Source organism: Phalacrocorax aristotelis, chromosome 1 (genome assembly GCF_949628215.1).
Source record: "Phalacrocorax aristotelis chromosome 1, bGulAri2.1, whole genome shotgun sequence".
Classification (NCBI taxonomy): domain Eukaryota; kingdom Metazoa; phylum Chordata; class Aves; order Suliformes; family Phalacrocoracidae; genus Phalacrocorax; species Phalacrocorax aristotelis.
The window spans coordinates 158527433-158552894 of NC_134276.1; the positions used below are offsets into that span (position 1 = coordinate 158527433).

Genomic DNA, 25462 nt, shown 5'->3' on the forward strand with positions numbered 1-25462 from the left:
TCTCTCTTGCCTTTAAGGAACTGTTTTAAACTAGTGATTTGTCTTCTAAGTTGATATGATTAATTGAAGCAAGACATTTAAGTGTTATAAGGCGTAGTTTTCACTAGCACCAGAGAAAATATTAGATGTGCTGGCTCATTTTTTTACTTTACTTTCACTAACATGGCAGTTAGAAATTAAGTTTGCAGCACACTAACAGATAATCAAAGCAGGCAGACCATTGAGACGTTATGAATTTAACACCTGTAGAGGTTAGAAGTTCTCTGTCCAAAGCAATATTGCCACACAGACAGCATGAACAGAGGGTGTGTTGAGTGGTGATGTGTCTCAGACCATGTTCGGCAAGACAAGCTCTGCAGAGAAAAGCCTCAATGGGTCATGCAGACCTCAGCATTTATTCTGAGACAGACAGCAGAAGAAGCTGTCAGAGCAGTGATCACAGAATGACAGACTGGTAGGGGTTGGAAGGGACCTCTCAAGATCATCTCATCCAACCCCCTTCCTTGAGCAGGCACTCCTAGAGCAGGGGGCACAGGAGCGCATCCAGGTGGGTTTTGAATATTTCCAGAGAAGGAGACTCCACAGCCTCCCTGGGCAGCCCGTTACAGTGGTCTGTCACTTTTTCCTAAAAAATGAAAAGGTATAGAATATCATCCCATCAACACTGCTGAAAATTTATGTAACGGATATGGTATCTGGTTAGTACTGGGGCTAGCAAACTGGAAATGGGAGGTTCCGTGACCTTCAGTCAGCCTCCTGAGCTTTTGAGGGTACTGCTTTTACCTGCCAAATCTGCTGTTTGCAACCACTTTCTCTTGGCCTAACAGATCAGATGAGCAGCTAGGCAGTATTGCTGGCCAGCTCGGTACTGAGACACTTGGCAGAGATGCTGCAGGATGAGATGAATAACTCTTCCCTCTGAGAACAACAAACAAATAACTCAGAGGGGTGCTAAGACTCCATATGCATGACAGGAGTTCCTCCTCTGTCACAGGAACTGTAAAATTAAGTCTGTCATCATTTCTGAGTATTCATTTTTCCAACAGGTCCTCTTGTAAATCCATGAAAATTTGGTGGTCCCTTTATATTTGCATTATCTACATTTTATATGCCTTTGCTCAGTTACTTTCTACTTTTTTTCTACGTTTGCCTTGAGAAACTGGAGAAAAAATTACAAGAGCAGCTGTGAATAAAAATAAGGAGTCAGACTGTTGCAGTTGCACCATCTAAGTTAGTACATGGCTCAGGTAGTAGTTTGTTTCCTGGCAAACTTCTAATTCTTATTTCATAGGCAGGTCTTTTTCACTGACAAGCAAACTTCTGTGGAAGAAATGCTTGTCCCTGTGCAGAGCACTATGTAAATTGTCATGCTTGTTGGCAAACCGCTTTAAAATTTGGAGTATGGGGGTCAATTTAGAGCTGAAGGTGTATGAGAGGGATTTCTGTGCAACTGCTAGGGTTGTGAAATAAGTGTGTGGTGATCGTGCAGAGTCTGATATTGTGATTACCACAAGCCTTGGCTATGTTTCTAGAACATGAGGGTTCTCGTCTTGTACAATTTCAGTAAAAAATAGTGATTCACAATTATGCCAGTGATACGACCACATCCAGATCAGAGGATATGGCATAACTGGGGAAAGACAGTGCAGTTAGTACCACTGTAGGGTGATGAGGTGAGGCAAAATGCAGCTCAGATTAGGTGACCAGAGTTTCATTCTGCCCATAAAGTCTCTTCATCTCCCTTCAGGGTGCAGACACACACACGTTCCCACAGGGCTGCAGCCAGCGGCTCTGGGTACGCTCACCTCCCAGCTCTGCAGCACAGCCCCTCTAGCTGCTGTTGCCATCCTGCTTGGGTACCAAGCAGGACACAGTGGCTCTCAAAGGCCAGAAGAGGCTGTGATTACAGGCTGTGCTAATACTGCAGCAACTCTTAACCCTTCTGGCAGGACAGCAGCTGCAGAAGCCAGTGTCGGCTGTGACCAGGCCCACCTCCTCTTCCCCTCTGTGGAGCAGAGCCCAGGTGGCTCTCACACTGCTCTTGCTATGGCTATGCACATGTGGGAGCAATGAATGCTTTCTTTTCTGGGCTGCAAATATGCTAAGCCAATAACCATTATACAAACAAGGGGGAGTAATTATCTCATTAAATGTACTGGCAGTACACAGGCACCTCTGCTGTATTCTGTCACCTTGAATGAGGCTCTGTAGGGACAAGCCTTTCAAAGGTGTTTTCCAGGAGCAAACCCTTCCTTCTGAAGGAGATGATTTGTCAAAATAATTTCTCAAAGATATATTTAAAAAACAGTTCATGCTTCTCTTTCCTGATAGTTCACAGAAGCCCCTGCCCCTGAGCAGCTCTCATGTGTTTGCCTCTATTTCGGGCAGTCCCAGGCCTGCCCTACCAGCTCAGTCTTTGAAGCACCATACAAATAAAAATATGCTTGTTTTAAGCAGGTGTGAAGAGAAGAGCTGTGGTGGGGACAAGGGAAAGCCATGCAGGCCTCTGTTCTGGCAGCTCTTATAAACAAGCTCTGTTTAAACTTCTGTTGTTAAAAGTGTGGCAGACACATTTAATGGAAGAGGTATACTCTTGCGCTTGAAGTTCAGTGAATGTGCAGTCTTAGCAAGGTGAGGACCCAAAAAGAGGTGAAGCAAGGGCCAGAAGTAGTTCCATAGTTCTTTTTAATCCATCTTTTAGCACTTAATTGGGAACAAGATATTTTTTTTGTTTGTGTCATGGTAAGTTATTCTGTCAGAAAATTGACACTGGAAAAAATATGGTAATTTGAATAATCATTTCCTTTCCCTCATGTTGGAATCCTGCCGAAGACGGACTGTAGAGGTGTTTAGTGGTATACAAAATTCTGTAACAAAAGTTGTAAGGCTGAGGAACATAGTTGTGCCCCTCATTATAATTTACTTCTGATACTTGCAAAATTAAATACTTGATATCATATTTAAAGGTGCATCTTCAGAACACCATTAAGTACATCTTAGTTGCATTCTTTGCTAATAAGATTGTAATAGCTTCCATATCATGTCACACTACATTTTACTACTAGATATTAATTCGTTTATTTATTTTGCCTGGATGTTTTTTGGCTAGGGCTGATTCTTGCTCAAACCACTCTGCTGGTACAACTGAGAATACAGTATGCTGGGGCTCAGAGCAGGAAAGAGTACGAGGGAGCAGGGAAGGGAAATGCCTTAAGACTTGATACACTGAAAATACAGTGAGTAAAAATACACCCTGTATGAGACAGGATGTATTTTCTTTTGCTGTCACAAGCACTTCCCACTAGAAATTTGGATTTTCAACCTGTCATGTTAACTATTCATCACTGTTACCAGGTCTGATATACACTTCTGCTTAATCACTGCCTGAACTCTCCATTACTCTGTGACTGTTTGTGATGTGACTTCTCTGTCTGTGAGAAGATTGTAAGGTCCAAGTGCAATAATTTAGGCTTTAATCACATAAAACCTTCCATACTGTGTGACTCAATGCCGGTTTTGAACAGCAGTGTAGTGTGATTGGCATCAGCCTTGGGAGCAAGTGATGAAGCCTCAGACTAGGCACACTGAGGGCTAGCTGTGGGTCTCTTGCTCTGGCTCTGCAGCCGGACTGACTAGGACAGACACCCGTGCAGCCGGGTCGTACACCTGCGTGTCGTGAGGACAAGAGCATTTGAGCATTTGATGTGTATAGGGCTCTACCCAGTATTAACTCTGAAAGAACTTATAAAAATCAGACTTCGTTTTGACTTGGCTCTGCCTCTTTCTCTCTTTTTTTTTTTTCTGTTTTATTTTAGGCAGGTGCTATCATATCTGGGGTCCATGGACTCCTGAAGCAAATATTTTCGGTATCAGCAAAACCGTGGTTGTAATTTCTTTTAATGCATGAAGGTACTCTCACTAATATTGGGAATTTAAAGTTTTGTAAAAACTTTTCTTCTTTATACAAACAGTAAAAAATATCTACTTATTAATATTTAATTATACTTACATCACTCGGTTTATGAGATAATACAGCCTTTAAATAGCTGGTTGGTATTGTTGCATTTTGTCATCTGCCAAATAATTTGACAAATTTGTTATAAACTCCCTGACATTTTTGCTCAAAAGAGTTAGTTTTCTTCATTCTTCGCTGCCAGACAGGTCATGTATCTTTTCAGGCTTGAAGAATTTCTATCAGCTATTTAAATGCAAGGCCACAAAGACAAAGACAGACTCAGGCTGCAGCGAGCTGAACTGGGGTGATTCAGGACCAAAGGAGTCGCAGCACATAATTAAACAGTAACTGCGCCCTACTCCAGAGCCTTTATATCTTGCAGTGTAAACTGCTCGCTTTATCAATGCAAAAGGTGTATATATGCAGTTATCAGAGATAGTACATGAACAAGGATGGGGAAAATTGTTATTGGGTGACGCTTAAAAAGTTTTTTTTCCTACTACTTAGGCAGGGAACATGACTAAAGATGGCTGCTTCCAGTTCCCTGCTGCCGAGGGAAGAGGATGCATCCCAGCTTCCCAGCTCTCGGTGCTGGGAGGAAAAGAAAGGGCAGAGCTGGGCATCGGTCTCTCCTTGGCGCTAATGGCAGCCGTCTTTGCTTTTACTCCCTGCAGCTGGGCTCAGAGCCAAGGGAATTATATACAGCCATGGCTGTGCACTGAAAGGAGGAGGAGGAGGTAGGGTAATCTTTCTCAAGGCTTCTTGCACCTCTCTCTGATGTCCTCCGCAGCAAGTTTCTCTTCACCTTGTAGCGATCTGTGAGGATCCAAGCTCCTGTCCCCAAGCTCACAGTACTAAAACGGGAGATGAGAGACACTATTATCTCAGTTTTAGGGCAGTAAAAGAAATCTGGCACGAAGCAGCCGTCCCGTTGTGTTGGCCTTTAGACAAGGAGGTGATACACCCCCACCCGATGCAGCTGAGCAGCATGAGAAGGGAAAGCCTTGAAGTTAGAGTCACCGCAGGCTTGTGGGTTAGTAACTGAGCAGGAGCTGATAAGACAACACAGGCCTTGCACACAAGTTTTAAGTTGAGGTATCAGCAACCTTAAAGTGATTATTATACAAGGCTGTGTTGAATTTGTTGGGAGAAGAAATATCCTGAAAAATCTATTGATAACAAGAGTTATTTTTGCTGTTTTTCAGAGAAGTACCTCAAAGGAGCAGGCTATAGGGAAGAGGCAGTGTGGTTGTGAGGCTCCGTAGGCACAGGGCAGTTTGCTGAACGAGGAAGACACACGTGACATGCTTGTACCAAAGAAGGCAGCACGGCAGTGTTTTTTTTACCATGGGCAAATAGGCAGAGGGAAGGGAATAACCTGGAGCTGCTACAACCTCTCTTAGACTGCCTGAAAACCAGAAGTGCACAAAGCAACAGCACCTGGAGTCTCGTGGCAGGGCCTGGAAATCAACTCCGAAGGGCTCTCAGAAGAGCTTTCTGAGACCCTACACAGATGCTGTTGCCCTTCTGTTTGTGTGGCAGCGCGGAGTGTGTGTACAGAGGAATATACATGAGTTTGCACAACTGTCTGGGTTTAAAAAGCATTTTTTTCTGCAGGATGTGTTTGGCCATGACTGTTCATATACTTATTTATTGACATCTAGTGCTGAAATGAAGTCAGATCAACTTTCACCTTCTATAAACCAGATGGGAAGCTTTTCCAAGACACTGGGCTTCTGTTCTCCCTTCAAGTCTGCTGCTGTGATGGGCTTTCTCTGGCTGGCAGACTGCTGCCTGCGCTGCACTGGTAGCTCGATGTGTCTGAGGGGTGGCTTATGGAAAGGAATCTGCAGCCATTTCCATGTCTTTGAAGGTGTTTTTGGCTCTGGCAGTTTGCTGACAGTGAGGCTTGTTTCCCCTTATTTCTTGTGCACCTCTTCGCTCAGTGGGGTTGTTTCCTGTCGTAACTTGTGGGGTTACCTTGCAGCCTTCCCACCTATCCCTTCTTTTTCTTGCTTTGACCACAGGGAGCTCTGTGAGCATAAGTTCATTTCAGCCCACATGCATGCCCTTGAAAAATAATCTTATGAGGGAGGTCAGTTTATTGCAGCAATATCCAGGGACTCCAGGCAAACCCAAGGACTCATATTTCATACTTTGTCCAAGGAAACATATAGGAAGGTATAAATTTTGCCCTGAAGACCTGTAACAGTAAATTCTGCTTAGCTTGGTGCATCCTCTAAAGTCATCAGGGGATGTACGTTATAGCTTCCAGAAAGAGGAACAGCAGAGTCAAATCGATGTAATGCTGTACCTCATCTGACTGGTGGGAAAAAATTGTGAGAAAGAGGGAGAACAGGAGTGGTTAAGTACCCATCATGGAGTGACAAAGGTTCGAGTAGCTCAGTGGCTGCTGACTTGCTACATTGGACTCGTATCAGTGTGGAAAAGATCTTGGTAGGGCCTGGGACCTCCACCAGGGTGAATGGGGTCATTGGACTGGACTTCAGAGAGCACAGTTTGAGCCCCACTGTAGCAAAAATTCACGCAAATGATTCATTTTACACACGTGAAGAGTTACTTCAAAACCAGTGGGAGTACTCAAGTACATAAGACTTTGCTGGGCTAAGACTTAGAAATTAATGCAATTTATGTGTTTCAGTTGTCCACATGAGATGACTTTTTTTTTTAATGTATCATGTGATGGGGAGGAGGAGCTCCTGAGGAGCTTTGTTATGTGCGTGCAAGTGTTTCAGCATCTGTTATTTAAAGACAAACAAACAAAAAATGAAACTAAAAGGCAACAGCTAAGTTTGAAAGCAAGAAAGGATTTTCTTGCTAAATAACATCAGACTAAGCATGTTTTAACAGAAATGCTACAGAACACCATCTGTTGAAAACTGGTGCTTTATTTAGTTTTATATGTTGGAAGTTCTTTTTTTATTATGCAAAGGCAAACATAAAAAAAATACCATCTTTGTTCTTTTGCAGAGAGTTGGATTGAGCGATGTCTCAATGAAAGTGAAAATAAACGTTATTCCAGTCACACCTCTCTGGGGAATGTTTCTAACGATGAAAGTAAGTAACTTGCCATTCATTTAAAATAGTGCGAATGTGTCCAAGTGCTAATTTCCTGCTATATGTTGCTACATCTTGGTGATATTTTTGGTACTCTGTAGTTCAAGGAGTCAACTCACTTGACACATCCAATAGTTTTATTAATTTTTTTTCTGGAATATTTGCTATTTTGCTTTATTTAAAAGGAAGTAATACTGTCTATTAGTTAAAACAAGCAGAAGAATTTGTGTGTCACTTACTAAAGGCTGGATGACCTCTAAAATGTGCTGTTAATTTTAGCTCATGAGTAAACCCGTGTGTTTTGGTTTTTACCTGGTGAACACCATGCAGTTGAAATACAGGAAAAATTGTGTTGTCTTTCAATACTACTATATCAATTATGCATATAAATATACATACAAAATCTTTATTTTAAGAATTAAACAATCCTCAGATTAAAAAATTCACATATTAAATCATGCTATTTCTTCCTTTTTAGTCATAGAGAGGGAACAATTATAAATTTAGCTGATTTAAAAATAGCTATTTTTTCTTATCTCTTCTGGTTATGGTAATTTTAGATCTTGATTTTTAAAACAGCAGGTAATTAAAAAGAGGCCAAAATACCTTTAAATAGCCTAATTGTTTCTTTTTAAAATGGCAAGGCAACTTTTTGTTTACCACTTAGTTTTCCCTGTTTATGCAATTGCTAGTCTACTTAGTTTGCCTAAAGCAAAATATTCTTCACGTTTATTTTCCTCTCTGTATTTGATGTTAATTTGTGTTACAGGATATTAACGCATACTGAATTCTTTAATTCAGAAAGACTCACATTTTTGTTATATTGAAGCATATAAGTTTACAAAATGTATCTTTAAAAACTTCTTAATTGCTGGATGTCCCTTTTACATGTTTTTGCTTTTTAAGAGAACTACTTTATTTTGATGTCAGTAAAATTACATGCCTTGCAGCATGGTGTTTTAGTGGATCATGGAATTTGCTATATTGGGGTCCTACTCTTATTTGTCCAGGGTTCTTTTTTGAGGCAATATCTCTTCTGAAGGAAAAGGAGATGATAGAAACATGGTATTTATTCATGACTCCCAAGCTAAGGACAGGTGATAAAGAATCCTTAAAAATGGACAATAAAACTTGGACAGGTTTGAGTCTTTTTGTTTCTAAAAATTAAGGAATTAGAAATTAGTTTATCTTTAAAAAAATAAAATTGTCGTGAACTGTAGTGAAAACCAAAAAGCATCTGCTTGTTAATTTGCATTTTATGAGAACCTGTGAGACTTATGAAATTCATTTCACTCTGATGCTACTGAGAAAGTGGTGGAAAGAATTTGTAGTGAATGAGATGTAACTTCAGACTCTTAATAGGTTCAGAATTCAGGATTCAACCCTATTGACTTTAGTAAGCTTTTCCTTAAACTCACAGTTCAAGACAGTATTGTCAAGGAAATTATTTAGCACCACTAGCTGTATTTAAAAAATTATGTCATAATTATAAGTTTTCTTCTATGTTCTATTCCAGATCTGCTACAGTAAATAGGATGTAGCAAAGCCAGTGGTAGCTTGTTACATGTGCTTTCGGTCTAAATGCGAGCATGAGAAAACTTCCACGTACCTAGGGACAGTAAGAACTGGGCCTGCGTGGGTTAGCAAGAGCAGATATTTCAGCCAATGGCATGGAGAAGATAGGGTGGTTGTCCATTCTATTTTCTGGTACTGGAATTAAAGGGCAAGAAATGATAATGAAATACAGCAAATTTAGAACTGATAAAATAAATGTATAAGTGAACTTATCCCACAATTTGCACGCAGCAGACATTGTCACGACATATAATGGAAACCCAAATGAGAGTGAGAGCTGACTTCATCTAGCTTCCTTCTTAATAGCCAGTTCTTCCAGATGCTTCCTTTACACTGATGCCAGTGTTTCTGCAGTGCAGATAGAACTAATCCACCTGAAAAGTCATCCTTATTTTGGGGGGTGAGGGGACAGGTGAAGAGGAAGGAGTAGGAAAGAAAAATAAGCTGCTTGCCCAGCAGCAAGACCACCAATAATCTGTGAAATCCAGAACAAGCTAGAAGTTTCACCTTAGAAATCATTGTACTACGTGCTCCTTTCCAGCCCTTGAGTTCTTTCTAACATATCTCTAACAGTGCCCACACACCAACCAAGAAATTTCCAAACCATTGTGTCACTCTTTGTCCAGCCTATCATACATTTACAAACAGCAGGAGGCAAAATGTTTTGAGAAAACCTATGTAACCCTGTTTGAATTCTTCAGAACAGTGGTCAAATTGCTGTTGTCAGTGGAGCTCCAGTTCATCTGCGGCCAAAAGAAGTCATCATCCATCTTTCTCTTGACTACTTAGGGTTTTGTCTCTAAATACATCAGGTAGCTGTTGGCTGGACTCTACCAGAGAAAATGTGGCTTTGGTGTTGGGTTTTTTTTGGCCTTTCATCCAGCGAAGACTCTGAGAATTTGCACTGTGAACTGATAATGTCAGTATCATGCTTGCGCTTGTGACTATTTTTTCCTGGATACTTTTAGAGTTTATAGCATTTTAGGACAAGAGTAATAGTTTTGTTAGTCTCCTTTTCTGTAGCTGAAGTATGCTACAGAACTATACTTCAGGCCACAGGGTCCTTTGCAATCTTCTAGTCTCATCCGGACACCTCCAGGCCTCTTGAACCTGTGTCACATTGTGAAGGGAAGCAATGGCTTACAGCTGTGGATTCCCATGGTCTCGTTGCTTCTTGGGGCGCTCCTTACCCTCTTGGAACCTTTTATGAACTCTCTCAAAACACAGATTTTACACTCTAATATAAAAATTCTAGGTAAATTTTATTTCAGTTTCCAGTTTTTTAAACATTTTTCCTTCTACCACTTCCACACTCTGCATGTTAGTCAAAAGGTCCACAGGAAAAGGGAATGGTACAACCTCATATATAATAACTAAAAAAAAAAAGAAAACCCCACAATATTTTCTGAGTATTTTGCATTGAGCCAGACTCTCCAAATAAAAATAGGGGCCTGGAAGGATACAATTCAAGGATTATGAAAGTTTCAACCTCAGTTCCCTGGGGAAGGAATCATGACATTACATCATGAAATTGAAGGGTTGCTTGTCCAAATTTTTTTACATATTTAGAAATGTGAATGTGTAGACAGTTCATGCGAGATAAATGAAAAGATGCAGACTACATTTTGCACTTCAAAAGCAATGTTCAAAATTCATGTTCAAATTGGCTGAAATGAAAGATTTATCCAATAGGGCTTTTTTTGTTTGTTTGAACTAAACCTCTTCTTCCATTGAAATAAGTGTTTAAAAAAGAGCTACTTGATTTAATTGAAATTTTCTTTGGGGATAATGCTTTATTTTCCAATCATACCTATTCAGTTAGAACTATGCTCCCATGTTTCTCAGTGGGTTTTAAAAAATCCCACTATTTTAAAAGCATGGAATACATGCTAATGAGCCAGAATCTCATTTATGGCTACATGTAAGTAAGAGACAATGTAGCTTCTTAGTATCACTTAATTTTAGCGAAGGGCAAATCATTTTTGAGAACATTCAGAACCTGGACTGCAGGGGCTACAGAGGAAGAGGCTATTCCTCTGAAAGGTGTGGAGCTACCTGAACTAAGGAAGGATTTTATCCATATAAAGCTACTAATAACATATTAGCTTTTCAGAGCTTCTCTGAGACACACAGAAGCAGCACGGGATTCTTCTATTACATCCACAGTGGAAAGCAGAGCTTTAACTCCACTTCAGTTATGACAGACTAACATCAATATTTTAGAAAAAGATCTACTAATGCAGGGTCTTTGTGGATGTTCCACTTGGTGTGTTTAAGGCAGCATGCTTAAAGAGGTGCTGAGCATAGCTCCTATTGTCTCCATGTCTTGCTCCAAGAAGCAAATCCCTTGATCTGGACCTAAAACCAGACAGCAGAGTTAGAGGATACTACTGAGAGCTCAGAGAAAGCCACAAACATATGCAGAAGGTACAAACAGAACTCTACTTTGGTGGCTCTGAAACAAAGTTTTGAAAGGAGAAAGATGGAGCTGTTAGCAGAGAAACTTCCGTAGAGTCTGGGAAGAAGAGGATTCTCTGATATGTCTGGGAGCCAAGAAATATTATTTTTATAGTACATTGATGATCCCAGTTTTGTATATCTATGCAGGCCTCTTCCGTGCTGAAAGTTTTACTTGCAGCTGGCTAAGCTATTACCTGCTTTCAGCTTAGGATGAGTACCAGGTTTCCCACCTAAGCAGGTACCGTGACGATACCTTTCCTTGGAATGCGGGTAGCCTTCCTACTGGCAGTGAACACCCTGGATCTGCTCCTAGCAAATATTTCTCCCTGAGGTGATGTATGGCTGCCATATGGGTGAACACCTGCAGCTGTGCATCAGGGGCAGGGTTTTTCCTCATGACTTCAAGTCCTTTTGCATTTGTCACAGAAGAATTGTCTGTTATGTCTTTGACAGTGCCTTGAAACAAGACTTCACAGAATCACAGGTTGGAAGGGACCTCAGGGATCATCTAGTCCAGCCTTTCTAGAAAGAGCAGAGTCTAAACAAGACGGCCCGGCACCCTGTCCAGACGACTCTTGAAGGTGTCTAACGTGGCCAAGTCAACCACTTCCCTGGGGAGATTATTCCAATGGTTGACTCTTCTCACTGTGAAAAATTTCCCTCTGGTGTCCAATTGAATTCTCCCCAAGAGCAACTTGTGTCCATTCCCCCTTGCCCTCTCCATGTGACTCCATGTAAAAAGGGAGTCTCCATCTTCTTTATAACTACCCCTTAAGTACTGGTACACGGTGATGAGATCCCCTCTGAGCCTCCTTTTCTCAAGGCTGAACAAACCCAGTTCTCTCAGCCTATCCTCATATGGCAGGCTTCCCAGTCCTTTCATCATCTTGGTGGCCCTTCTTTCCAGTGTCTTTATTTGCTTTCTTTACAAAATAGATTGAATTTTAAAAGTATTGAATTTTAAAAGTATTGAATTTTAAAAGGTACAGGTCCATTTTAATCTACGGTGTTGTTCTGATGAGGGCTAATAATATAACAGGCCAAAAAGTAAGGGAAAATAGCATTCCTTACCTCTTTCATGCTGTACAAACATATCTGCGATCAGACCTGAGTCAAGAGTTACACAAAATATTCCTGCTTAGTAGGGAAGCCATTAAGTGCCCTGCTACCAACTAAAATATAAGCAATAGGGATATTCATTATCTTCTGCTAGTCAATGATCTCATTAGATTGTATTGTTAAACTGTACAAGGCAGAATAAAGTGCTTGTATGTATAATACTGAAAGCCTGTATTTCTAGGTCCCCTCCATTCCTACACCATTTGCAATTCTTTCCATCTATTTAATAAAAAAAGGTGAAAGTTTCCCAAAAATAAATATTTTAGCCAATATTTGGTGAAAAAGAGAAATGTTTTGGCTGACAGCTGGTGCATTGGCAAAAAAAAAAAAAATCTGTTTTCTTGAACAGAGACTTGATTTTGGGGGAGACAAGCACTAGCTCTGTGAAAAATGTAGTTTTGTTGAAAATCCAGTTGCTCAATGGGTAATATTTTGATGGAAAGTGATGCCTAAAGAATTGTTTTTTAAGAAGTTCAAAGTCCATTGTTCTCCTTGGATTTAAGGGGCAGTTAGTGGATGATACTGAAGAGACTTGAAGAAGGATCCCCAGGAAGCAGACATACCTGAGAAGGGAGAATTAAACTGCAGTCTATGATTTTATTGTTTGTTTGTGTTGTTAAAACAAATCCTTACATAGGAGGAGCTGAGTATTGGCTGGCTTGTAGTGTGTCAGAGGGCAGGTTAGGTAAAGCACCTGCTCACAGGTACTGACTCTTAATGTGAGTGTAAAACAGCTCGGGGAGGGATGGAAGGGAAGTAGAGACTCTAATATTGTATAATTTAGATATTGGGTTGATGTTTGATAGAGTGCCACATATCCAGGGGAAGATTAATTCTAGTTAGCACAGGTGAAAGCCATCTAATAACAGACCTTTGAATATTAGTCCCTTTAAATCAAGAAAGGTAATAAAAAGTTTTATTCTGGGGAGAGGGGAGTAGTACCTCTTGGTTTCACAGGCAGAGGTTTAGGATTTCTGCACTTCAGTTAGAAGTGGGATTTAGATCAGTGGCTTTCAGCCTTTCCACTCTGCATCCCCCTCGCAATTTCCAGCAAGGTAGAAAACAACTATATAATGAACTTAAACCAGTGGATGGTAGGATTTGACAGTGACATAGAAAATACTGATTAAGAAAATGGATTACTTTTACCTGGGAATCAATAACCTTAATTTGAACAAGATGACGGTGGGGCACAGGAGGAGGACTGGCCCCCACGTGCTGCTGATACCTAAAGGCAGCAGGTTTGGTGGTTGCACCTCACTGTGGTGTCTCTGTCCCTCTAACAGCAAAGGCTGGAATCCCTGCGGTCGTAGGAAGGTGCTGCAGTGCCCCACATTATGGGTTCCTGTTGGAGAGGTGCATGCACTCCTGTGACTGCCAGCTGTAATTTTCATTACTAAAGCACGGGAAACTCCCTGTCCCAGCCAGCACTTTACCCCCTGCAACACTTTGCTGGGATGTACTGTTTATAACTAGTCCCTTTTCACTTTTACCTCAGGAACAGTTGGGAGGCCATCAGCTGCTGGGCACCCACAGGGCCTTGGCAGGCGAGGCCAGCCTGCTCGTGGGTGAAGGAGGCTGCAGTGCCCCAAGCCTGGGGAGCTGCCATAACTCCCTGTCAGCCCTGCTGCTTATTTTTTCCCTGGCCGGGATGATGGGGAAGCCACAGCAGGATGCAGGACTGGACTGGGCTCTGGTCAGGCCGCCTGCCTCTTGCCCCTCCAGGGTGACCACAGGGCCTTCCCTGCAGGGGCTCTCCCACCTCTGAGCTGCGCTCCCTCATCCCATCACCTGCAAAACTGTGAATCCCAACCCAGAAGGCTCTTCCTGCCTCAGAGTAGGGCAGACATGGCTGTCCCCTCCTTCCCCAGGGAAGGCCAGAGTCAGGCATGTTCTTAGGGTGTCTATGCCGTCAGTTAAGGGTAAGAAGGGCAAAACACTCGGTGTTGTGAGAGGCAACAGCCTTGAGTATTTTATCCAACTGGTGGTTGGAACCCGTGCTGCACGGCTCTGCCTCCCATGACAGAGAAGGCGTTTGTCCCACTGCCGGTGGGCGTCAGCAGCCCGCAGTAGCCACAGCCGCTCAGCATTCAGGCCCTGTGTGCTGAAGGTTTGTTGCGGGCTGACCGTTTGTTTATGAAAAACAAATGAAAAACACAATTTAAAAGTGATTTGAAATGTGCATGTTGGTCCTATGCACTGAATAAAAGCAGGCCCCTGAAAGGCAGGGAAGGAGTGTGCGGTCCAATAATTAGAGGCCTATTGTCATGCAGATGCAGAAGAGGGGCTGCTCGCAGTGTCTGCTGGTAACTGTAAATGTCGATTTTTCCTGACATTCAGGGGACCTGCCTCACAGGCTAGAGGATGTTCGGTTAACACAACTTGCCCTATATGTAATGGAAGAAATCTGGCACGAGGGATGAAGACAGCGTTTTCCAAAGTAGGGTTTTATTTGTGTGCACTGGTTCTTGGGACTGTACAAAAGGCCTCCCAACGGGGTCTGATGTTCAGAGGAGATAGTCCAGCTCCCTTAAGATTCAGTATCCTAAAGGCTCACTTAAATAAGTTCTAAAAGTTAATTGTATGAAGAAAATAAACTTGCGGCATGGTGTACAGGTGCAGTGGTTTATCTCATTGTTTAGGTATCAAAGCCTTCTACACTTAACGCTTTCATTGGGGACAAAGTTGTTAAAATATCACACTGTTTGACACAACAGAGTTTCCCAAATAATATCCTTCTGGAGGTGCTGATTGTGCTTCACTCTCAGCTTTCACTTAGGAAGGTTTTATATGCTTCGCAAATCACAATTTAATAGGAATTATTCCAGGCATAGTTTTAATTTTTTTTCAAAGAACTAATGTGAACTGGGAAAAATCCATTATTTTAAACCAGTTTTGTTTTCACCCTCTTTTTTTATTCATCTTTTATTCAAATTTTTGTCAAGTCAGCAAAATTATCTGAAAAGGAATAAAATATATTATAGAATGTTTTTAATTACAATTTTTCTTGTTCAGAATTAATCTTTGTAAATTTGTAAACATCTAGTATATATCATATGTTAGGATCACAACAGCGGATGAACCCCATCAGGTTAAATGCCTCATCTAATATAAAACTTGGGTAAGGCAACTGTTTCTTTAAAGCAGGTGAAAAGTGGTTTTTTGTTCTCACATCCTGCTAGAAGTCTGAGTTGTTTGTTTTGTTTTTTTTTTAAATATATAAACTTATCCTTTCCAATGTCATTATTCCTATGCACCATGCTTCTCCTGCTGTCAGTGATGTTTGCAAGCTTTATTGCCTCAAGCAATATTTACAGATGCTAGCTTCAGGAGCATCATTATTTGCATTTCCACAATTTAGCAAATATTTTGTGAAAGCTTTGACACTTGAGAACGTTTTTGATCACATAATTCCTTACCAGTTTACCTGAGCAATTCCTACTGAAATTACACAGTATTTTTTTGTTTCTTAACAGATGAGGAAAAAGAAAATAATAGAGCATCAAAACCACACTCAACTCCAGCTACACTTCAATGGTAAGATGCCTTTTTTAAAAAATTGGGAAAACCTGTTAGTGTTTTCTCTTATCCTTTTTCCAGCTGAAGAGAATAGAGTTCTTAGACATCTTATATAATTCTAATGATACTTTCACTGTATGTGTTTAATATGCTCATTAGCATCCTCTACAACATTTCTCAGCAATGATCTTACTCTTATGGCATTTATTTGAATATAGGAAATCTCTGATACAGTTTAGAAGATCTACTTGGCATATTTGTTTGCCACTCTGCTAGCTGGTGATTTGTGGTTTTTCATCATTGTAGTATTTATTACAAAAAGAAAACTAGTACTGAAATGTTTTTTCCAAGACTCACATTTGTTTCAGTGTATGATGAAGCCCACCTTTACTGACAGTTTTACTGAAATGAGATCTCTGTAATTTAACATAGAAGACAATGAAGAGAGTGAGTTTGAAGTTTGATTCATTTGCCAAAATCCTCTTGCAAATTTAGTGGGGAGAAAAAAGGAAGGGTAATTAGGAAGAGAGAAAATGATGATGGGGAGAAGACAGTTTGTGAGTCAGTCTACCATGCTGTGAAAAATGAACAAGTGCTATTTACTGCGACTTACAGCAGTATTTTTGGCTGTGTGTTCTGTAACATTACAGGTACTTCTAACATCTCTTTCTATAGGTTATCTCTCAGACTTTTGTTGACTTTTCCCTTAATTTAGGTTTTTAATTCTGGTTTAGCTTTCTTAATTTGTAAGTGATCAAGCATCTTTCAGGGGTTCCTTTTATCTGGCAGAACAGAGCTCTGTTACAGAGAAGCCTCAGAGCATACTTATCTGAAAACCCATACTCCTTAGCTTGTTTCAAGTTTTTTAAAGAAAGGCCTTTACTTCACCTGTAAGTACTTCTCATAGTTTTCTGGATTAAAAGATAGATCACTGGCAAAAAAATGTGGGGTGTTAACAAAATTATTTTCTGCTTCTGTCAGTCTGTTGGGAGAACTAAATGAACAAACAGCAAAGGATAATTCATTCAGTGAATTTTACTCTCTTTCTCTGCCTGTGAAATTCTTTGATTCTTTGAAATATACATGAAGAGGTTTATAAATTTTCATTTATATTTGCTCTTTAAAGTTGATCAGTTAAATTTTAGATTTAAAAAAATTCCCAAACCTGTGCGTTGATTTAGAACAGGTTTCTTCAAGTATCCAGTGTTCTGCCTTGAAGAAATGTGCAGATGCTTCCAGTGCAGATACTGAGATGTGCAAATATACCGAAAGGCATTTCGTTCTGAACTATTGCTTCTTTGTACCTATTTGTTTCACCAAAGTGCTGTTTTTCAGAAGTTCAAGACAAGTGAATAAAGAAGGGGAGTGACAACAGACAGACAGAAAATTGTTGAAATAATAGTGAAATGTCATAGATGCATTTTATTATTTTCTATTATTCTCCCAAAACACTTCTACACTGTTCTAACAGGATAACAAAGAACTATCTAGGTAAAATAAAATAGCAGGCAGGGCTTACCAGTCCCAAATTCAGAACAATGTTTATTTTGCAGTAGGGTCAGTTAAGAGTCTTTTCCACAGGAGCAAATAACGTAGTAGCCAAGAAGTCAGAGTTAATTAGAACATGCCAACGATACTGTTCCCAACAGAAAACATGCAAATACTGTAAACAATCATTTGCCAAATACTTTCAATCTTCCTCAGTCATAAAGGTTAGTAAATCCCTAAACTCCTGGGATATTGAGCCCTGCTGGAATGCAGTGTGCACACTAATGCTCATTCAGCAGTGTTTGCAATAGAATCCTAGAATTTTGATTCTGAAAAGGCTGCTTACATCATCTTCCCTTCCCCCTTGCTAGTGTACTGGCTTACTACCTGTCTGTTGTGTTTTGTTTCTTACACATTATGTTGGTCAGATATTCTCCCCTTTGAGTCTTTTGGAGCATCTGCAATTTCCTCCACTCAATTTCCCACCCAAAAATGTATGAGGGAACAGAAAACAAAGAAGTTTTCAAGTTTCATTTCTTTAGCTGGTGTCAAACGGAATTATACAATTGGCTCATTTATTAATAAACCTGTAGGCAAAAGTTTCCCAGCTTAGTAGCCATACCATAGAGCAGTTTTCTGGTGGTGTCCACATGCTTTTCAGCCTATGTACTGCAGCTTTGAATGGGTATGGCCTGGAGAAACTGTGCTACTGGTTTTGATTCACTGAACAAAATTACAAGCTCAAAAGGTGTGGTCAAAGTGCTAAAGCATTAAGCTTGCATTGTGTGAAGATGTCGTGTTTCCACTGTTCTGGAAAAACAGACACATTAGCATCAGGTTATTTGTACTAGCAACCCGTGGGTCGGTAAGCTATTGTGGTCAGCACTGAACATATGCTACTCTGTGCGCTTCCTGTAGATTTGGCTTTGCATTTTTTGACGGTTTTGCCTGCTTAGGCCTCAGACCAAGATTTTGCACAGTGAAGAAAGACAAAAGACTAAATTTACCTGAATAAGCCCTGGGTAAGCATGTGTCCTACCCTCCTGCTGGAACCTCTGGGCCGGATTCAAGTGATGGAAGTGGTGGGGTAAATTATTGACCAGATTTCAGGATGGAGCACCAAACTTGCCATGTTCTGGCAAATGGAAGCACCACAATTGTCTGCAGTGCCTGGTGTCTGCCAAGTTAAAGCTGCTCATGTTTTTACTGTTAGGTGCTACTATCTTTTATAGCTAATGAAGGCAAGAGTGTGTTGGAGAATAGAAACAGAGGAAACGTCAGGAGCAAGGAAAAAGAAGAGGAGGAAAGGAGTAGGGAAGGAGAAGCAAGAGATAAGGGAAATATGTACATTTTGTCACATGGTTCATATTGCTATCACCTTTATTAGTTATTTCTTGTCTGGCCTTTCTGTGGGACGTCATCAGTCCCACAGGGATCTATCCTTAGTATTTACGCCTCTCCAAAGGCAAAGTACATTGAACACTACAAATGAGGAGGAGGAAGAAGTAGCTGAAGATGCCAGAAGCATGTCTGGATGACTGTCAGCCTGGCTAAATATCCTTTTCCTGGAAACAGGAATAATGTTTTTGTTTTGTTTCACTGATGACACAAAATGAAGTGAAAGGCCTGGTAAATGTAGCATTACTGCCAAATACATCATAATTGGGGAAACTGCACTAGCTTGAATTTAACCGTTAAGGCATGAATATATCAATACCTAGTATCTTGTGCTTATCCCACGTTCCTATGCTAATTATTATCTATAAAGCTATAGCTTGCTAAACACTTGGCTCTAAAACATTCATGATTATTTCATTGGTGAACTGGTTCACCAAATTGTAAGTGTGAAACTTTATTTTACCTCAGTTTGGGGTGTGTGTGGGCGTATGTGTGTGTCTATTTCTCCAAACGCAGAATTATTCAAAGCACGGACAGCCTAATTCCATGCAGTTTGGTGGCTTACAGAGTAGGTGCTCCGAATAACAACAGTATTGTGAAGCTAAAGTCAACAAAACTATTCTATTTTTTGCAACATTCATAAAAAGAAGTAAAAAAGAGGAAGGTAAAGCACTGCTAGGTAATGGATTTTCTCCAGACTAGTAATTTCACAGAAATTTTTATAATGCATCAAAATGAATCTGTTCTAGAATCCTTTATTTGATTAGCAATAGTAACATCACAGTTATTCTGTTTCCTTAGTATCTAAAAACAAGTCTGTAAAATGCTACAGACCTGACTCTGCTATAGAATAATTTCTTTTAATCCAGAAGTATATGAGTATAAGGAGGGAAACAGTAATAGGGACAGATAAAATTGTCATTCCTGTGGAAGGATTAGGGGTTTTATTGCTACATTATAGTGGTACAAAAGGTCTCATTGTGAACTACTGGATTTCACATGGCTTTATTAGGACATTTAAAATGTTATATATATATTATTTCTGATAATGATTTGTTAGGTAGAAGATTGAGTTCATTATCTTTCTATAATACTGTAGAATGAAGCTGAATTCAAAATATGATAAAGTTGTTAAATAAAAGACAGGAAAATAAAAGAAGTGGAGCAAGATGGGTTTTTTGATCATTAAAAAAAAAGTTCAGGTATAATGGAACATTGTTCAGTGTCAGACTAATGACTCTCTGTGAAAGAGAGGAGAAAAAGAGAAAAATTCATCAGATATGAACAGAAATAATTAACTGCTTTTCTTTCTGTCCTGTCTTGGTCACGGAAGCTGACATTCCAATTAGCAGCTATAGTATACAAACGAACTCTCCAGGTTTTGAAAGGAGGTTTTGTTAAAGCGCTATGAATTTGAGGAAAGATGCCGTGATGATATTTCTGTAGAAACCAAGGAAGAATAGATGTTGCCCATACAAGCCGATTCCATTCATCTAGCCGGATATCTTATTAAAATAGTTTGCAGTCACCAGTGATCACGATAACTGAAATGGAAGGTAGGTAGGTCCTGAAAAAGGCAATGAAGGAGAGAAACTGGATATTTGGAAGGTGTTCTACAGCTATCAAACGACAGGGGGTTATTTACTGTAAAATTGAAGGGTTTTGAGAATATGTATTAATTTTCTGATATGTTTAAGAGGAAGTTGCACCTACCTTCTTCTCCTAGCCAGCAAGGCATAAGCACACGTGTAACTATATGCATGTAGGTAATACCATGGATGACAAGATTAATTCTGGTTTAAAGTTAAGTGTGTATGTAAATACCTCTTGAACTTTATTGGATCAACAATCATACAAATGTCATTTCAAAGGAATGTTTCTTCTAATCTCTAGATTTATAATGAGTCCAGCTTCAGATTTTAAAGATGAAGCATATGCTTATTCGTGTATTTGATGGATAATTCAAAATTTTACAGTTGTGTGTTTGCATGTGTAAATGAATAATAATAGTTTCTACAAGGTGGAGGAGGACGTTATTTCACTATTTTATTCTGCATTTTATTCAGACCATGGACTCTTTTTTTTTCACTTTGTCCATAAGCAATAGCAAGAAAACATTATACAGGTATGATTTTGTGCACGCTCTTGAGTATTTGCAAAAACTTGAAATCTGCTTCCTGAAGGTACGGAATTTTGCAGCTGGACAGGAGTGAGAGTGTCCTGTAAAGAATGACAGAATACTTCCCCTCAGTGAACGCTTGTTGTTTCATAGTTGTACATATATTTGTTTACTGCAGGATACTTTTAGAATATAACAGATTACTAGTATATTTTTTCCTAACAATAGCACTTTTGGAGCATGGTCAAAACCCAGTATCCCTTTGTACTAATCTCTACTTGCCTGAGAACTCATAGACTGTGATTTTGACAGCAAGCATCAACCAAATGAGGCAAGTAAGCATTATGGAAGTGAATTGGAAGAAGCACTTAGGAACAAAGCTGAGAAAACTTAGTAAACAAGCAGAAGCCAGAATGGTTGGTCTTAAAGATGCAGCTTTGCATACTGTTTACCAAACAGGACATCCAACATACTTGCAGTTCTCTCTGTTTGACATTTGCTTTTTAAGGCTGGAGGAGAACTATGAGATTGCAGAAGGTGTTTGCATTCCCCGAAGTGCTCTCTACATGCATTACTTGGACTTCTGTGAGAAAAATGACACACAACCTGTTAATGCCGCCAGCTTTGGGAAGGTGAGTCTAAACAGCAGTATGATGCCTTGAGCTCTCACCTGGTTCAGGTGAGTTTGGATTATTGAAAAGGATTAAATGATCATTTATCATTATGATAGAGGATTATGAATGGATTCTCTTATGTATTCAAGTTATTGGACAAAGGCTAAGATTTTAAGTATTTAGATGGTTGGAGTAATTTCTAATCATGACTCAGCTCCAGAATACACCTTTCTTTTTTTTTTTATTATTTTTTTAAATGACTTCAGGCCCCAGACTAGCTGCCAGTGATGTGGTGTACAATATTGGAAGCTTGGAAGTTGAATACCATCCAGTGTAAACACATATGCATTGTGACCTGCACTGCTTTAACAAATACATAGTTTTTAAAAATAGATGGGTAAAATATCCATCATGATTCCTTCTGCTTCTGCTTTCTAGTCCAGTTCTAGTAAGAGCCACTGCGATTACCCCCAGGCTTACGGTGAAGGCGCACTCTTAGCATAGATGCAGCCAAGCATTGTCCAGATGTGAGCAGTAAAGGTCTTACGCTATACATAGCTAGCAGATGTTAATGGCTGTCTAGGATGTTACATAAAATTCTTATCCTGGACTTGCTTGTCAGGTGATGTTTCCCTCTCAGTGAAAAATAGTATGATATTTTTATACTTTTAATTTTTTATTTCCAACTGAATTTGCACTATAGAATGTGTCACAGACCTTTAAAACTCAGACTGTGAAAAAAAGAAAGTGTAGAGTTTACCGCTGGTTTTGAAATGCTTGCAAGCATAAATCTGAAGCCAACTGTCCTGCAGGCTATTCTTTTCTAGTGTTTGTAACATTTGTTCTATAGAAGTGCTAGGTATTCAAAGCAGGAAAAATGTTCCTAGGGTAAGTGCCTGTGTAAAGAGTAGGTGAAGGAGAAGAATGTATTTAACGAGGTGTCATTTTTCTGTAGTGCATCTTTATGTAGACAGTTTAGCAAGGTAAGTAAAATGTATCATGTTGTAACATTACTGTTTGTTTTGTCTTAAAGACCTGCACAGCTCATTTGATTCTGTGTTAGGTTTCTGTTTAAATATACTGCATAAGCATGAATGAAATTGTTCATTGTACGTAGTATTGCTGCCAAGTGGTAAGTAGTGGCAACATGTAATTTAGGAATAGTGAGAACAAGCAATGGATTTCATGTAGGCTAACACATTTGGAATGTGGGTAAAATTTACACGATGTTACTTTTGCTGCTGCTAAAAACTTCTGTAAACTGTAAGATGTAAATGTTCTGAAATTATTTCATCAGAACATAAATTTACCAGGGACTTCGCCAATTTTCGGTATGTGGCAATCTTGTTACTCTGTACTCCATCCTCCTTCTACCCTGCCCTTCATACACATACACCTGTTCTTCAGTAGGAGTACCTTGACCTAGCAGGACAGGTACAGTGTCTTCCACCCCAAAATCATGACATTCCAATGTGTTTTTCACGTGCTGTGTTCCAACTGTTTTCCACTTGGTTGCAATAAAGTTCTAGGTGGTGACGCACGAAACTTGTTTTCCCTTTTTGTAGAGAGGAAGTCATACAGAATCATCCTAGTACTGTCTCAAGCTAGTGCTTCATGTGGCCATTAGTTTTGGATCTGGGAACTGAGGCTTCTGCACAGGCGTGTCCAGGAACCTCGGGCAACATTGGCACAAATATTGAAGTGAAACAGGCTTCTGCATCTGCAGAACTGGGAGCAGACTCCAGGGATTCTTTCCCACCCATTATTGCTAAGAAAATATATTGCACAGTCATGAAGATCTGCAAGGCAGACACCCGCTTCATTCAATCAATAGTTTGCAGTCAGCTTCAACTTAGGAGCAGGTACAGGGATGACGTTTTAGCCACCAGAGTTGTTATCATGTGGCTTAAATACCATATTGGCAATGTGTGTTGCATAAATGCCTTGGAGGCAGTGCAGTGAAATAGGTGCTATTTGAGGGCTTCCGCACTTAGCTGCTGAAACAGAGCCCCCAGACATGTTTGTCCTCATTGGGCATCATCAAGAGCCTTGCAGCTGTCATCTCCTCCAGAGAAAGGAGTTAGTTGTTCTGTGAAATTGTAGACGGTTCGCCTTTCAATAGACCACATTGAATTTATGATTCATCTTTGAACTTTAGCTCTGTGGGCAATGTTAAACATTTAGGCTTTTTCTTTAACAGACTGGTAGTTTTTAGAAAGAGACACAGAGTTCAGCACATCAAAACAATCTGTAATAAGTAACATCCTGATGTATTGTTACATACTCAGTTACATCTCAATTAATAGAACAGTGTTGATTTCACTTTTAAAGATACCACTGGAGAAGTGATACTTGCCTGAAAGTGATCTCTCCAGATTAAAGTTTTGTAGGCAACATTTCAGCCCATGTGTACTTCTTAAGCCTGATGTAAGTCAAATGTATTCACAATGGAGCATGGAATGGAGAGTGGACAAGTTGTTCATGAGCAGCCAAGCTAATGGACCTTGCTTCCTACCATCTCCTATATTCCCTAAATCTTATATGTTTCCCTGCTGTACTTTCAATTATTTCCAGGTCTTGGTCACTACATCAAGGTCTTGCTTTTTCAGTTTTCTCACACATCTGTTGCACCTTCTTTCTACATTATTTTTAGATTTCCTTATGCCTGCCTGTCTGTTTGCCTGTCTTTTTTTTCCCTCCTCCCTCCCCCCATGCTAATAGCTGGACAAGAAGCAGAACATGGGATGGCTGGTTCAGAGTAATAGAATTGTTGACTTCTTGCCTCATACTCACAGTAGTTCAGTCAGGGAGTGCCAAACAGCTCAGCTAAAGGCTGAGCTTTCCTCCCTGTCTTGTACTCAGCATTAGCATCAGTATGCTCTCCCCACTATCCAGCCAGCACTTTCTACTAAATTTCTAGGACATGGACTGGACCTCAGGCATTTGGTAATAATGGATTAGCAAAATGAAAATTGGTCTGGTGGGTGGAGAGATTAACAGAGAAACAGGAGTATCTCATAGACTATTTCCTGAGGAAATCAGGCTAATAGCAACAAAAGTTGAGGAAAGAACAGGATTATTATATAAATAAACACCTTTTAAAAAGCAACTTATACTCCTAAACCTCTTAAAGCACATATAAAATAAGGAAGGCTCTAATATGGTTGTTAATGTGATATATTCTTATATGATAAAGGGAGCTGCAGCTTTAACACATTAGCCAAGATTTTAGTGCTTTACTCACCCAATTAATATGTGAAAATTACAAGAAGTTCTGTCTATACTAGCATTCACCAATCTGCTAGTACCTATGCTACCTAGTTTATCATTACAGAACTTTTTCTTGCCTGCAAAAGACAGGACCAAGCACTCTTTTACACATATACTTTAACTAAACAGTGGCTAGGGAGGGCCCTGTGTTTGTTGGTTACAGCTCGGCATCAGCAAGTGGAGATTCCAGTGTTAAACTGGCTTTCACTGTCGGCAGCAAAACATTATATTCAATGGGATTATGATGTCACCCAAAAGAGAAGCAGAATAAGTAAAACTGTTCCATGCAACCAGTGAGAAGACAGGGAAGTACAGTGAGGAAGGACAGGCATGTCACTGAGTTATTAACAATAAAAGGTTGCATATGAGAAAAAGCTTTCTCCCAGTGAATGTGTTTAGACTGTGAATTAATATTCAGGCAGAAGGAGTAGAAGCCTTGTTGCTGAGGTCACTTAAAAAAGATGGCAACCTTGTGCCTCTCAGCCCTGTGCTGCAAATGCCTCAGGCTCTGCTCTGGGACCCCACGGACTCAGAGAGCAGTTTAAGGTGTTTCCAACTGGAGATTTTCCCGCTGCCTGCAGCAGGGAGGGCTGAGCAGGTGTAGGGGTTTTTTTTCTGAGTATCGTTTTAACGTAAAATGCCATGATAATTAATACACTGAGCTAGGAATTATGGTTGAAGTCTCTGACTCATTATTCTCACTAAGCTTAGCTGCAAACACTAAATCATGCTGAACTGGGGCCTTCACCAAACCAAATAAGTTACTTAAAAAGCAGGAATGTTTCAAGCATTTCCAAACCCCTCAGTAGCTATTGCATATGGATGGGTTCCATAAGGCTTGTTGGTTCTCTCCTACCTGCAGCATGG

General features: G+C 40.0%; 1 protein-coding gene across 1 annotated transcript in view; it reads left to right on the forward strand.

Annotated features, from left to right (window-relative positions):
* The window catches only part of RFX4 (regulatory factor X4), a 95981-nt gene that overhangs the window by 12535 nt on the left and 57984 nt on the right, over window positions 1-25462 (forward strand). Inside the window, exons 2-4 of the mRNA XM_075089499.1 lie at window positions 6947-7033; window positions 15664-15724; window positions 21220-21343. Of these exons, the coding sequence (XP_074945600.1) occupies window positions 6947-7033; window positions 15664-15724; window positions 21220-21343 (272 nt within the window). The remainder of the gene's footprint in view (window positions 1-6946; window positions 7034-15663; window positions 15725-21219; window positions 21344-25462) is intronic.